The sequence below is a fragment of the Littorina saxatilis genome, linkage group LG2 (assembly GCF_037325665.1).
Source record: "Littorina saxatilis isolate snail1 linkage group LG2, US_GU_Lsax_2.0, whole genome shotgun sequence".
Classification (NCBI taxonomy): Eukaryota; Metazoa; Mollusca; class Gastropoda; order Littorinimorpha; family Littorinidae; genus Littorina; species Littorina saxatilis.
In genome coordinates, this window is record NC_090246.1 from 12,822,685 (window position 1) to 12,836,345 (window position 13,661).

General features: G+C 40.7%; 1 protein-coding gene and 1 long non-coding RNA gene across 3 annotated transcripts; both read right to left on the reverse strand.

The window, feature by feature from the left end:
• Positions 1-635: 635 nt before the first annotated feature.
• On the reverse strand, positions 636-3,472 carry LOC138958235 (uncharacterized). The gene is made up of 2 exons (XR_011453345.1): positions 3,095-3,472; positions 636-2,594 (listed from the first exon to the last, which is right to left on the reverse strand). It is a non-coding gene; the product is annotated as an uncharacterized lncRNA (long non-coding RNA).
• A 1,078-nt stretch (positions 3,473-4,550) lies between these two features.
• LOC138958232 (cell death-inducing p53-target protein 1-like) lies at positions 4,551-10,629 on the reverse strand. 2 transcript variants are annotated; one of them, XM_070329337.1, is made up of 5 exons: positions 10,481-10,629; positions 9,859-9,945; positions 7,639-7,874; positions 7,072-7,193; positions 4,551-4,777 (listed from the first exon to the last, which is right to left on the reverse strand). In XM_070329337.1, exons 2-5 carry the CDS (start codon positions 9,929-9,931, stop codon positions 4,669-4,671), a joined length of 540 nt encoding a protein of 179 aa, XP_070185438.1. In that variant the 5' UTR covers positions 9,932-9,945; positions 10,481-10,629; the 3' UTR covers positions 4,551-4,668. The 2 variants fall into 2 exon arrangements, with proteins under 2 accessions (XP_070185438.1, XP_070185439.1); XM_070329338.1 differs by having other exon boundaries at positions 10,477-10,574.
• Positions 10,630-13,661: the final 3,032 nt, after the last annotated feature.

Below are 13,661 nucleotides of genomic sequence, written 5' to 3' on the forward strand. Positions count from 1 at the left end.
ACTAAAGAAAGTCTGTACAAAGTTGACTCCGAGCAATAAATATCTTGCCAATCCTGGAATTCAAATCCATGCCGATAGCAACAATCTGGTTATAAAGTCAATGGTTCGACTGCGATATGTCCCTGCTCCCATGAGAGAGAGAGAGCTTAGTGCAGACTAGGAGAACAGACTATGGGTCATGTGACCCTTTCGAACCAAATTCTGATGGGACAAACCGGTAGACTCAAAGTGCTTCGCAAGTATGGGGCATTTAGGGGAAAAATAATTGTCTTCTTTTGGTCCAAAGAAGGTAAATGGTGCAGTCTGGTGCCATTTGCGATTGAATTGTTATGGGTTATTCTCAGACCTTATGCACCCAATGCCGCTTGGTGCGTAAGTTAACAGAATGCTGTAAGTGTAGTGTGAGGGTGAGAAAACGACTCTTAAGGTACTCCGAAACAGGCAAGTAAGGGATCCCACTGTGCGTATGTCAAAATTACTTCCCCTTAGTAAGACGACACTGTGTAGCCAAGTGTACATGTACTGTATTCATTTCATCTGTTTGAAAGTTTGCAAATTCCTGTGTGTGTGCTCTGCATAGCTTTCTAAACTATCCCTTAAAATAAAAACAATCACAAAAACAGGCATGCAGCCAATCAGTTTTGTTGTCGTTATGTTTATTGTAGGTTGTACAAAGAAAAGACACCTGCATACAGTATCTTAAACTTTCAAGTTCTAAAAATCTACTACTGCTTAAGATCTCCCACAAAAAGCATCCCCAAATATATACAAGTCTAATTGTAAAAAAAAATAAATCCTAATAAGTATATTTAGAGGGACTGACAAGGCACACATACAAATGGTAAACTTTCCCTTGAAAAGCACAGGGTGAGAAAATAACACAAAATGTCAGCTGAAAGATTAAAATTCCTGTTAAAATCACAGGACCCAGAAAAGCAATCACATTTTCAGCATATCTTTTCTGCTTGCAGCAGGATTTCTTTTTAAATGCAATTGAAAAAGACAAGAATAGATAGTAAGAGTTATGATTTGCTGTTTTTTAGGGATAATATCGACACAGAAGTGGCTTGTTAAAAATAAAATGTTACAAAGAAAGAAAGAATGACCACAAAAAAAAACAGCAGAGAAGGAAAGAAGAGAGGAAAGTTGGAACTACTGGCACACATCATGATTATCCATTAAACACCTAATTACAAGAGAAAAAATTTGAAATGTGAAAATGTGCAAGTGAATGTGTGTATGGACACTACTAGGTTGGCACAGGAATAAAAAGAGAAAGTAAAAGTCGATTCATGATGAATATGTTGGCATTTTCACGCCCAATAAATCTATAAATAAACAGGTAAAACAAACCCTATAATCATTTGTGCCCGACAACTATTTTAAAATGATGCAACACTAAAAAATGACACAGAAATAAAAAACACTAACCAAAAATGAAGTACAGCAGAATGTCATGCAGAATGTTCACAATACATTTCAGGAAAAAAAAGCCATCCTTCCCTTAGATTTAGGGTTATGCACAGAAGAACACAATACCCCCCCCCCCCCCCCCCCCCCAATTTTTAATTTTTTTTAAATTGCAATTTGTAATGTTTACTTGAACTGGTCAGAATGATGTTTTTCTTCTAAAGTAAAACTAACACATGTGCCAATGGGTGGTGAAAATGACTATCTGCTATTCATGTGCAGCCAGCTGAAATAACAGAGCAAAAATCTCAAGATTAAACACAGGCTATTTTCTTTCAGTGGAAAATTTTGTTGTTCTTGATCATGCTTAGAGCGTCTCTTCTTCTTGCATTTTTTTTTTTACTTTAAAACGGTTGCCCTATACTAGCTTATTTTTTGCCCTTTTTGTAATTACATTTGTTGTTCTTGGTCATGCTTTGAGCATCTCTTCTTCTTACATTTTTTTTTAACTTTAAAACGGTTGCCCTATACTAGCTTATTTTTTGCCCTTTTTGTAATTACATTTGTTGTTCTTGGTCATGCTTTGAGCATCTCTTCTTCTTACATTTTTTTTTAACTTTAAAAAGGTTGCCCTATAATTAGCTTATTATTTGCCCTTTTTGTAATTACATGTACTGATAAAATAGGAAGACACACTGTTTTTCCTGAGAGAATTTGATTAACAGTGAGACAGCAGATTTGTTGAAATGTCTTGCATATTTCCACGCACAAGATAATAAAATTGTTAACACAAAACAAAACAAGAAGGGCAAAGCCCATACGACTCACATGCTTTACACATTTTTCCTACCAAAATACATGTGACCTTGACCCAAGGTCAAGGTCATCCAAGGTCATCCAACACAAAGCTGTTAATTCAAGACATAGGAAGTACAATGGTGCTTATTGGCTCTTTCTACCATGAGATATGGTCACTTTTAGTGGTTCACTACCTTATTTTGGTCACATTTCATAAGGGTCAAAGTGACCTTGACCTTGATCATATGTGACCGAATGTGTCTCATGATGAAAGCATAACATGTGCCCCACATAATTTTTAAGTTTGAAACAGTTATCTTCCATAGTTCAGGGTCAAGGTCACTTCAAAATATGTATACAATCCAACTTTGAAGAGCTCCTGTGACCTTGACCTTGTTTGTTTGTTTGTTTGTTTGTTTGTTTATTTGTTGCTTAACGTCCAGCCGACTACGCAGAGCCATATCAGGACGAGGAAGGGGGGGATGAAGGGGGCCACTTGTCAAGCGATTCCTGTTTACAAATGCACTAACCCATTACTTGTGTCCCAGCAGGCTTTAGTAAAACTAAATTAATACCTACTGGAAGATTACCAGTTTCCAGTATGTTAAAATAGGCTTAACCTATCTACTGCTGGACTTACATCAGAACACTAACAGATTAAACTATACATGAATCGCGAGACAAGCGGCAAGAGAAGAGATTTTTGGAAAAAATACAGGTGAATGAGCAAGAAGGCAGAAAAAAGAAAAGAATTCATGAAGAAAAAGAGAGCATGACAGGAAAGAGGAACCAAAAATCTACCTAACAGCAAACTAGAAAGCTCCTGCGGTTCCAAAAACAGGAGGGGCCTTTAATTTCATAACCGCAGTGCCCCACTGCGGGAGACCTTGACCTTGAAGCAAGGTAAACCAAACTGGTATCAAAAGATGGGGCTTACTTTGCCCTATATATCATATATAGGTGAGGTATTCAATCTCAAAAACTTCAGAGAAAATGGGAAAAATATGAAAAATAGCTGTTTTTTAGGCAACATTTATGGCCCCTGCGACCTTGACCTTGAAGCAAGGTCAAGATGCTATGTATGTTTTTTGGGGCCTTGTCATCATACACCATCTTGCCAAATTTGGTACTGATAGACTGAATAGTGTCCAAGAAATATCCAACGTTAAAGTTTTCCGGACGGACGGACGGACGTCCGGACGTCCGGACGTCCGGACGGACGGACGACTCGGGTGAGTACATAGACTCACTTTTGCTTCGCATGTGAGTCAAAAATAGAACACTTTCAGATTGGACACATTAAATGCAACTGCTTCTGAAATAATCAAACCCAAGAACAAAACCTGAAGTATCAGGGGAATATTTCCTGTTATTGTGTGGGTCAGTTGGAAACAATCAATATCACGACCATCAACCTCAGCTTAAAAGAAAATGTAAAAACAAATCACGCGTTTTAATCATCTTCAGGAATACATGTAATCACCTTTAATGAACATGCGTAGTACAGGAATACATGTAGTAGTAAGTTAAATGTGTACACATGTAACACCACCATATGCCACCTAAATAAAATCATGCCACATAGATGACCTTTATTCTAAAATTCATTGTGTCCCTCTTGCCACTAGAAAGGGCTTACATTTTTTATTATGATGTATTATTATTATGAAGATTTTTTATCTTTGACATAGAAGTAATAGAAGCTTGCAGAGGTGTTACAATTTATACAGTCAATGTACTATTTACAAATCACATAGAAGAAAAAAACTGGTTTACAAATACAGTTGTAAGTTCAGTGAAATTGTCATGGGTTTAAAATCATTCAGCCAAAAGACAAATCCCTGAAAGGACAAGTTTACAGTCAACCAAAAACAGAAAAGAACAGAACATACATTAGTTTAGCAATGCGATTTAGCAGTGGTCTGATTAATCCTTTATGGTCCATGCCTATCCTATTTAATTTTTTCTTCTTCATTCATGGGCTGAAACTCCCACGTACACTTGTGTTTTTTGCACAAGTTGGATTTTACATGTATGAACGTTTTTACCCCGTCATACACCGCTTTCAGGGGAATCCTTTTAAATAAAAATATAGAAGAACACACAACGCCGAAGAAGAAATTGAGCCTTACTCTCACCAATGGTCAAGAAGAGTACCCATGAACAATCATGAAAATCATTCTACAATAAAATAAAATATAGGTGCATGGATGACGGAACACACTTCCATGACATGCCAACGGTGTTAAAACCATTGTTCCATCTCCAAATCAAAAAACATCAACAAACCCAATCAGTCAGTAGACTGTAAAAAGACAGGATTAAAAAAAACCATAATCACAAGGGCCATTCTCTGCATATATATACACAGGTGGGGTTGGGAAGCAGCACCTTCAATCTAATTGTGGGAGGCTGTTCCTGGTCACATGCTGGTGGTCATTGGTCACTGGGGTGACCACATTACATGCGTGACCAACGCGAAATCTGCTGGCGACAGTTGGGGCAGGTGTGGATGACGTCCTGACAGCCGTCCATGCAGAAGGGGATCAGGCAGCAGCCCAAGTTACACCTGCAAAATACATGTTCCCAACTTAACAGTGTAAATAATCGGATACGCCATAGACCAAAAGTAGCTTTTCGTTGAACCTATACTGTTCAAAAAAAGAAACGCATAGTTGCTACTTGCCAAATTTGTTTTATTTTTCGAAAAAATTAACAGAAAATCCAATATTTAGATTATTTGTTTGAAATTTGGTATGGACACAGTTGAATGCACACACAGTTCATTTGCATCTTCAAATCAATCAGTCAATCAATACGATTGGGTGCCGAGGCTGTCAAGTCAGTAGGGGGTGTGACTGCCTTGAGCAGCAACAACTGCCCGGCACCTTCTGGGCATGGACTGGATCAGATGCCGGATATCTTGCTGTGGGATGGTGTCCCACTCCTCCTGAAGTGCCTGCAATAGATCGCGGTGATTTGCCGGCGCTTCTTCTCGCCTGCGCACACGTCTGTCCAATTCATCCCAGAGGTGTTCTATCGGGTTCATGTCTGGCGACATGGATGGCCAGGGAAGCACCTGGACATGGTGGTCGGTGAGGAACTGGGTGGTGAGTCGTGCTGTGTGCGGGCGAGCGTTGTCCTGCTGGAATATGGCATCCTGGTCAGCCAGAAGAGGAAGGGCGTGTGGGCGCAGAATTTCCTCCACGTATCGCTGGGCAGTTATGCGCCCTTGGACGTGCACCAGGGTGCTCCTTCCAGCGGTATTGATCGCCCCCCACACCATGACGCCTCCACCACCATGAACGGGTGCCTCATCCACACAGTTGGACGCGTAACGTTCGTTTACTCTCCGGTAGACCCTCCTCCGACCATCATGTCGCTGGAGCAGGAAGTAGGACTCGTCGCTGAACCACACGTGTCTCCAGTGATTCCGGACGGTCCAGCGAAGGTGCTGGTTGCCCCACTGCACTCGGTTCTGGCGATGGCGGCGGGTGAGGACAGCTCCTCTGTGAGGTCTGCGAGCTCTCAAACCAGCTTCATGCAGGCGGTTCCGCACGGTCTGGTCCGATAATCGGTGTGGCCCGGGGAGAGCCTGGACAGAAGATGAGGCCGACAGGAAACAATTCCGGAGGTGGCGGAGCCGTATGAAGCGGTCGTGAGCAGCAGTTGTCGCCCTTGGTCTTCCCGCTCGTGGCAAGTCAGCAACGGAGCCAGTGGCTTGAAACATGACCCACAGTCTACTGATGGTGCTCTGGGACACGTGGAAGTGCCTGGCGATTGCACTTTGACTTTGGCCTGCTTGTAAACGACCCAATGCAATTTGGCGGTCTTCTCTGCTCAATCGGGCCATCTTTCGTCGCTGAATTGTCGTCTGATTTCTTTGTGGCGAACAATCCGCTTTTATGAGTTTTGGAAGACATGGTGAAAGCTCAATATTCCCTGAGTTTCACGAGATTACACTGAAGCATGACGAGTGGTCATGCCAAATGAGCAATTTTGACATTGTCGCCACTGATAACGCATGCGTCACGTGCAGAGCTCACTTGTGGCAATGGACGAAAGGTCGACGACCAGATAAACATTTTCTGCAGTTTGGTGGATATCCTTGTAGCCATATAACTAAATTAACCAAATATTACAAGCTATGCGTTTCTTTTTTTGAACAGTATAGTTCTTCTAAAAAATAAAAAATAAAACATGCCACATCCCATCAGCTATCAAAATAGGCAACCACAACGCAGGCTAAATGTACCCAGCCCTTCAAGGAAAGATGAAGTAGTCCTTGGAGTCTTATTAAATAAACACTCGAACTTCTTTCCTATCTTACAACAATCAACAGTTGACACAAAGAAGTAAAACAAGAAAAAAATTATTCTCATACGATTCACCTTACATTGAATGACTCAGAAGTTATCTAGCTCCATAAACACTACATACTAAATTACTACTAACTGACCAGAATTTTGATGAGGGTCAACCATACTTGAGTAATGTCTTAAGGTCATCAAACCGTGGGAGTGTGTAAAATTTGAAATCTACAGCTTCAAAAACATCTAATAAAATGGCTTGTTGTTGTATTTTCAGTTATTTTTTAAAACTTTCCTGCAAGTGCTATTACAGTGAAACCCCCATTATCAGAACTATAAAAACTGACAGAATCAGGTCTTCAAAAGGAGGGAGTCTTAAATGGAAGTAATTTTACAAAGGCTCTGAACAGAAGTCTGAAAATCAAGGGCTTAAATTAGGATGTCTTAAAAGGGGGGGTTCCACTGTATTAGTTTTTCACATTCACAAAAGGTAGCCATCTGGCTACATGCATCACAGGATGATCCTTGCTCAACAGTCAACACACAAACTTACCCAACCAAACAAAGGATGACGCAGATAAGCCAGGAGAATGTTCCAGTTTCATACTGGGTTGCTGTGACGATATCAGCTCTGCAGTGTGGGCAAAGAGTACGGACAGGTGCCTCGTGGAAAGTCTGGAAACAATTGCAATCAGAAAAAAACAGGTACAATCAATCATTTGACAAAAGCCAAAACATAACAAAAGCAAAGTAAACCAAGTTTAGACGATGAAGAAAACTTCAGTTACAGCATCAACTGATGTTTCACATCTGACAGTTACAACATCAAAAGATGTGCTGAAGCTGCAACATATCAACATGCAAAATATATCTGTATTTGGCCACTGATGCAACTCAGGATGTTCTATATACCGTGGAACCCCCCTTTTAAGACCTAGAAAAATCTGAGAAAATCAGGTCTTAAAAAGGAGGGAGTCTTCAAAGTTTTTGAACAGAAAATGAGAAAAAACAAGGTCTTAAAAGGGAGGAAGTCTGAAAATGGGGGGTCTTAAAAGGGGGATTCCACTGTATTCCATTCTCCCTCTCCCCCCTGTAACACCCAAACAGATGACCAGCGTACCTGCACCACAGTCATTGGCTGCTGAGTAACCACCACTGTGTTGTGAGTGGATGTGTTAGAGGGTCCATACCCAGGGGTACTTGGTTGCGGGTATGCTGAGTTTACTCCTTGCCCTTGGTACCCTCCCTGGGGTGGATACCCGGCTTGGGAAGGAGCTCCATAGCCACCCTGAGGAGGAGGTCCATAGCCACCCTGAGGAGGAGCTCCATAGCCACCCTGGGGGTAGCCACCTTGTCCTACGACAGAGAATCAGAACTACAGTGGAACCTGTGATGTAAGGCAATTCTGATCTGACGCAAAGACGTCTCAAATACAGGATTCCTTCTGTTGTACAAACTGTAGCAAATAATGCCTGTCACGAAAGGATATTTACAAATGTACCACTGTAAATCACAGAACTCCAAATTGTTATGCTACCCACTGATCAATTTCTAAAAACAGTGTAAATAACCTAAATTGTTCCATACATGCAGTGATCCATGTATCGGCACTTGATAAATTACGGCATCTATTGTCTGTTCTTTGATAAACTAACAAAAGTCTCCGTGTCCTGTTCACTGCAGACAACTCTCGGGTATTGATCAGCCAACCATGTTCAATTCTTGCTGGGCTAGCAGTCGCACAAAATCGTTTTATAAATTATATTCACCCTGGCTTACTTGCCAAGCAAGCGGCTAGCTGCAGGCATTTCTTGCCTGTACAAAACGGGTGTCTGGGCAACATTACTAACCCAATTGACTCATGTAAGTTTTGTAACTTAGTGTAACTATAGTGTAAGTTAGCCTGAGCTTTTTCATACCTGTCAAGTCCTACGCATTCTGCGTAATTCTTACGGGTTTTCAGTGTTTTTTTGGTCCTACGTCGTATACCTCAAACCATACGCATTTTCAGCATTTTTTAAATTTTTTTATTTATTTTTTGCTGGCATGGACTGCCGTTCATTCATTTCTGAGGAGGAGCTTGCACCAGCCACACAACAGAAGTTCTGGCATGATGTGCGCCAGTTCTACGTGGCCTGTGTGAGGAAAATGTTGAATAAATTTCCATTTGGCAGTGAAACCCTGCAACACTTTCAAGTGCTGGATCAGTCTGGGAGCTGACACACTGACTGCCTTCTTGCAGGTCAAAATTAACTCTGATGCATGCTGCCATGATTTTAAGGTGACTGGCAGCATGATTGACAAAGCAAAGATTTGCACAGATGAATACAACAAAGAACACAAGTGACAAGTGAGAAAAAAAATGAACGAACAAGAGTGCAGTGTAAATGTATTACATGTAGTGGTAAATAAAGAGCAGTTTGTGTAGAAAGGAATTTATGTGTTTTACTTTTAGCAGGGTTCGACACTAGCGGGGGCGGGGGGCGGAACGCCCCAGAGTTTTGTGTTCCGCCCCAAACATTGCTGAAGCTTGGGGCCCACTCCGCCCCAGGATAAATTCCAACAATGACAAACCAAAAAATCTAATGCCAGAGGCAATCACTAAAAATCGCCAGTCAAAGTCGTCACTGAAATTTGCGTTACGATCAATGCCGCAGTCAAGAAAAAAACCATTGAAATCGTCCATGGACAATGCCGCAAGGGAAATAACTCCCAGATTGTGCTCTTTAGCGCGAGAGATAAGTATCGCCTTCAAATGCCAAACGCAAAATGTGGTGACACATCCCTGGTGTAAAAAGACATGGAATGAAGAACAGGTTGGTGAAAAACAAAAAAAGGAGACCGATGCAGCCAAAAGCGCGAAGCGCTGTCGTAATTTCAATGTCAAATGGTTGAAAGATTTTTTCTGGCTTCAGTACGACGAAGAAAAACAGACAATGCATTGCCCGCCCGTGCAGATCTTATGGCGCAGAACCACTTGAAAAAAGTGGGGATTCTGATATATATATACTTAGCATGAATAAGAGTGGGCCCCAGATTTTTCTTTTCCGCCCCAGCAATTTCCATCTCTGGGGCCAGTGTGGCCCCAGGCCAAATAAGTTAGTGTCGACCCCTGTTTAGTTTGCGAAAATCAATCTGATTGGTTTAGTGTGTATGCGTGAGAAGTTGAATTTGTGCGTTTAACCACATCCTGATCCACGCATTAACTATGGTTTTTGATCCCCAACTATGGTTTCTTATGCCATTTACTATGGTCAGAGGCCAAAAGTACTTGACAGGTATGCTTTTTACTTCACTGGTAATAGTTGGTTCTGATTCAACGATGTCCAACACTACCTACCTGGTGGGGGGTAAGGTCCACTTTTCTCGCCATGACCATGGACATCACTGTATGGGGGTGGAGCATCTGCCATCCTTTCAAATGTGTCTGAAACAAAACATTCGTGTTATTTGACCATGGCAGTCATAACAGTCAGGCGTAAAATTTAATGCGCATCTGTATCACTGTCATTTCGCAATAGGACTAGACTCTTAAGTAAGATCCGGTTGCTAGAAAAAAAAACTCGTGATGTTGGTTTAGTGAGTAATTTAGTCCCAACAGAAGCCTAAATATATAACAAAGTTTGAAAAACACCAACACTGCAACAGACAATAAAATGCTGTTATCTCTTCTTACAACGCATCGTGAATGTAGTCTACATTTGTTTGCTAATATTCCGTGGAAAAGCGAAATTAAATTCTTTACATTCCAAAGGAAGACAAGACTACGCCTGCTACTGTTTTTTTTCAGGAAGTTTTCCACCCCACAAAACTGACGACACACAACCAATACTAAAGATTACGCACAGATACAGATACGCCACAAAGTGACAAACAAACGACGGAAACGACACCTTGCCTTCCAAAGGCTGATTAACAAACCATTCACTCGATGAAAGTAAACAAAAAACACGTAAACCTACATTCTTCGCGTAAGTGACTCGATGCCGATTCGTCGACTGGATTGATCAGGAAGTTGTGAGAGGAAGTTGACGACCGATCTAATGGAGTCCCACAGTGCACCAGCGAGTAAGTGTCGTGTGCAAAAAACAGGTGCGGTCAAGCAGAGATCTTGCTACAGTATCTCTGGGTCAAGACAATGCACTGCCACTGACCACAGACTAAGATTGATCATACCATCGGGTATCCCAACAATTGAAGTTTGTGCGCGTTTTTGTTTTGCCTTTGTGGTCTTAAGGAAATTATATCAAAAGTACCAAAAACATGCGCAGAAAGAGTTTGAATAACGAAAGTTCTAAGTCCTACTTTCGCTTTTGGTTTTACACCGCCATGTTGGATGATGGAGCACCACACCACGCAAACTATAACCTGTTTACCGTCAGAAGTGCATGCAAGAACAACACAAGACTCAAAGAAAACTAAACGGAATCAAAAATCAAAAGCTATGAACAGCGCACAGAGAAATAAATAAATCTGTCAAGACCGCTGAGGCCTAAAAAAAAAATAGGTGTGGTTACGGTAACCCGACCTACCCTATTTTTAGGGGCCGATCCTATAACTTTTTATTACATTTGTCAAAAAAACAACAAAAAAACCAAAAAAACGAGTGCAAAAAACGCAATGAAAGCGAAAGTGCCCGAGTCGCACACTTATTTCCCTGTCAAGTAGGTTTAATTTGTAAACATTAGAAAAAAAAGTTTAAAAAAAAAAGTGATTGCCTACCTACCTACCCTATTTTTTTTGGCTATGTTACCGTAACCACACCTATTTTTTTTGTGGCCTGACCTAGTCTGTGCCCGGCGAGTCGCAAGCCGGCACTGAAACGAACAAAACCAACAGATAAGGCCAAAAAAAAAGTGTGGTTACGGTAACATAGCCAAAAAAAATAGGGTAGGCAGGTAGGCAATCACTTTTTTTTTTTTTTAAACTTTTTTTTCTAATGTGTACAAATTAAACCTACTTGACTGTTGACAGGGAAATAAGTGTGCGACTCGGGCGCTTTCGCTTTCATTGCGTTTTCTGCACTCGTTTACTTGTTTTTTGGGGTATTTTTTTGACAAATGTAATAAAAAGTAATAGGGTCGGCCCAAAAAAATAGGGTAGGTCGGGTTACCGTAACCACACCTATTTTTTTTTTAGGCCTAAATATAGACAAGAAAAAATACACAACAATTTACACTATTACAACTTACGAATAATAAAAGCAAAACAAAAGCACACAGTAGTAATGAGTAAAAGAAGGAAAACTGACTGATCCTCAAGAGTCATTAGAACAAGGGAGATAAAAAAAAACTATAAGCAGAAAAGGAAGGAACACGCGGAAAGAATGTTATCTCTCTTGAACAAAATTCTATGACAAGCGTTCCTATGCCGTCATATGAAGAAAACATCTATGGCCGCGCGATTTTCATTGTTTTCCTAAATTTTTCCCTCCAACTATCCCTCCTTTTTATGCCATTTCAAGGCCAAAGAATTTTGTTTAAAAACCAACAACACTTATCAGTCTACGTGTGGCAAGTAAGTGCGTGCAGTCAGTGAACTATATAGTAAACTGTAGACGTCGTAATCTTCAAAATGTGCAGTCATAGTGACAAGCCTTTTGTGTCACGGCGTCTGTATTATTAATAAAGTCATATTTTGAATTATGAATGAACAACTTGACTTCGTTAACATGTTTCTTCCCTGCTGTAGATTCGTACAAATATTCTTATTAGGTTCACGGTGTTCCCCATAGCTGTTTTTACGCCGCCTTACATGGCGGTGCCAGCGATGATCACTGAGTAGTGTCAGTTCACTCTATATGTCTGTCTTTCTGTCTGCCTGTTTGTCTGTTTGTCTGCCAGACTTAGATTATATCTATGGTACTTATGGGTCGATTGAGCTGAAATTTGGTGTGTAGCTTGGCATATAATTTGCAAACATACGGTGTTTGGAAAAAAATCGTACCTGTTTTCACGTAAAAGAGGAGATGATGAGCTTCACACACCTTTACACAGCCAACGGCGGAATAAACCCGACAATTAAGCGCTTTATGATGGTGACGCGTCTCAACCAAACATTTAACGTCGGCATAAAGTCGGCCGGGGTAATACCTGGGAACATGCCATGCAAAGTTCTCACGGAAAAATGCAATCACTACCTCTTGCCAAGAGACGTACCTTCTCGTGTCCCTATCATGCACCGCAGTTACTGTCGAGCTTGCAGAACCTTGGCATGGATGGTTTGCTCGGAATGCTGACTTTGGTCCTGGCTTTCATAACATGACCTCGCCGGTTCACCAACCTTAGTTTTTCAGCCAGGGATAGATGACAGCAGCTTCTGTACAAAAAGCAACCTGACGAACACTATATCTTCCACCACCTGCCTCACTCCCTGTGCCGGTGTAACACGAGAAAATTACTCCCACGAAATTTTTACTCCGGAGTAAACATTTCGTACGAAAGTAAAAACAAGTCGCGTAAGGCGAAAATACAACATTTAGTCAAGTAGCTGTCGAACTCACAGAATGAAACTGAACGCAATGCCATTTTTCAGCAAGACCGTATACTCGTAGCATCGTCAGTCCACCGCTCATGGCAAAGGCAGTGAAATTGACAAGAAGAGCGGGGTAGTAGTTGCGCTAAGAAGGATAGCACGCTTTTCTGTACCTCTCTTTGTTTTAACTTTCTGAGCGTGTTTTTAATCCAAACATATCATATCTATATGTTTTTGGAATCAGGAACCGACAAGGAATAAGATGAAAGTGTTTTTAAATTGATTTCGACAATTTAATTTTGATAATGATTTTTATATATTTAATTTTCAGAGCTTGTTTTTAATCCAAATATAACATATTTATATGTTTTTGGAATCAGAAAATGATGGAGAATAAGATGAACGTAAATTTGGATCGTTTTATAATTTTTTATTTTTTTTTTACAATTTTCAGATTTTTAATGACCAAAGTCATTAATTAATTTTTAAGCCACCAAGCTGAAATGCAATACCGAAGTCCGGGCTTCGTCGGAGATTACTTGATCAAAATTTCAACTAATTTGGTTGAATAATGAGGGCGTGACAGTGCCGCCTCAACTTTCACGAAAAGCCGGATATGACGTCATCAAAGACATTTATCCAAAAAATGAAAAAAACGTTCGGGGATTT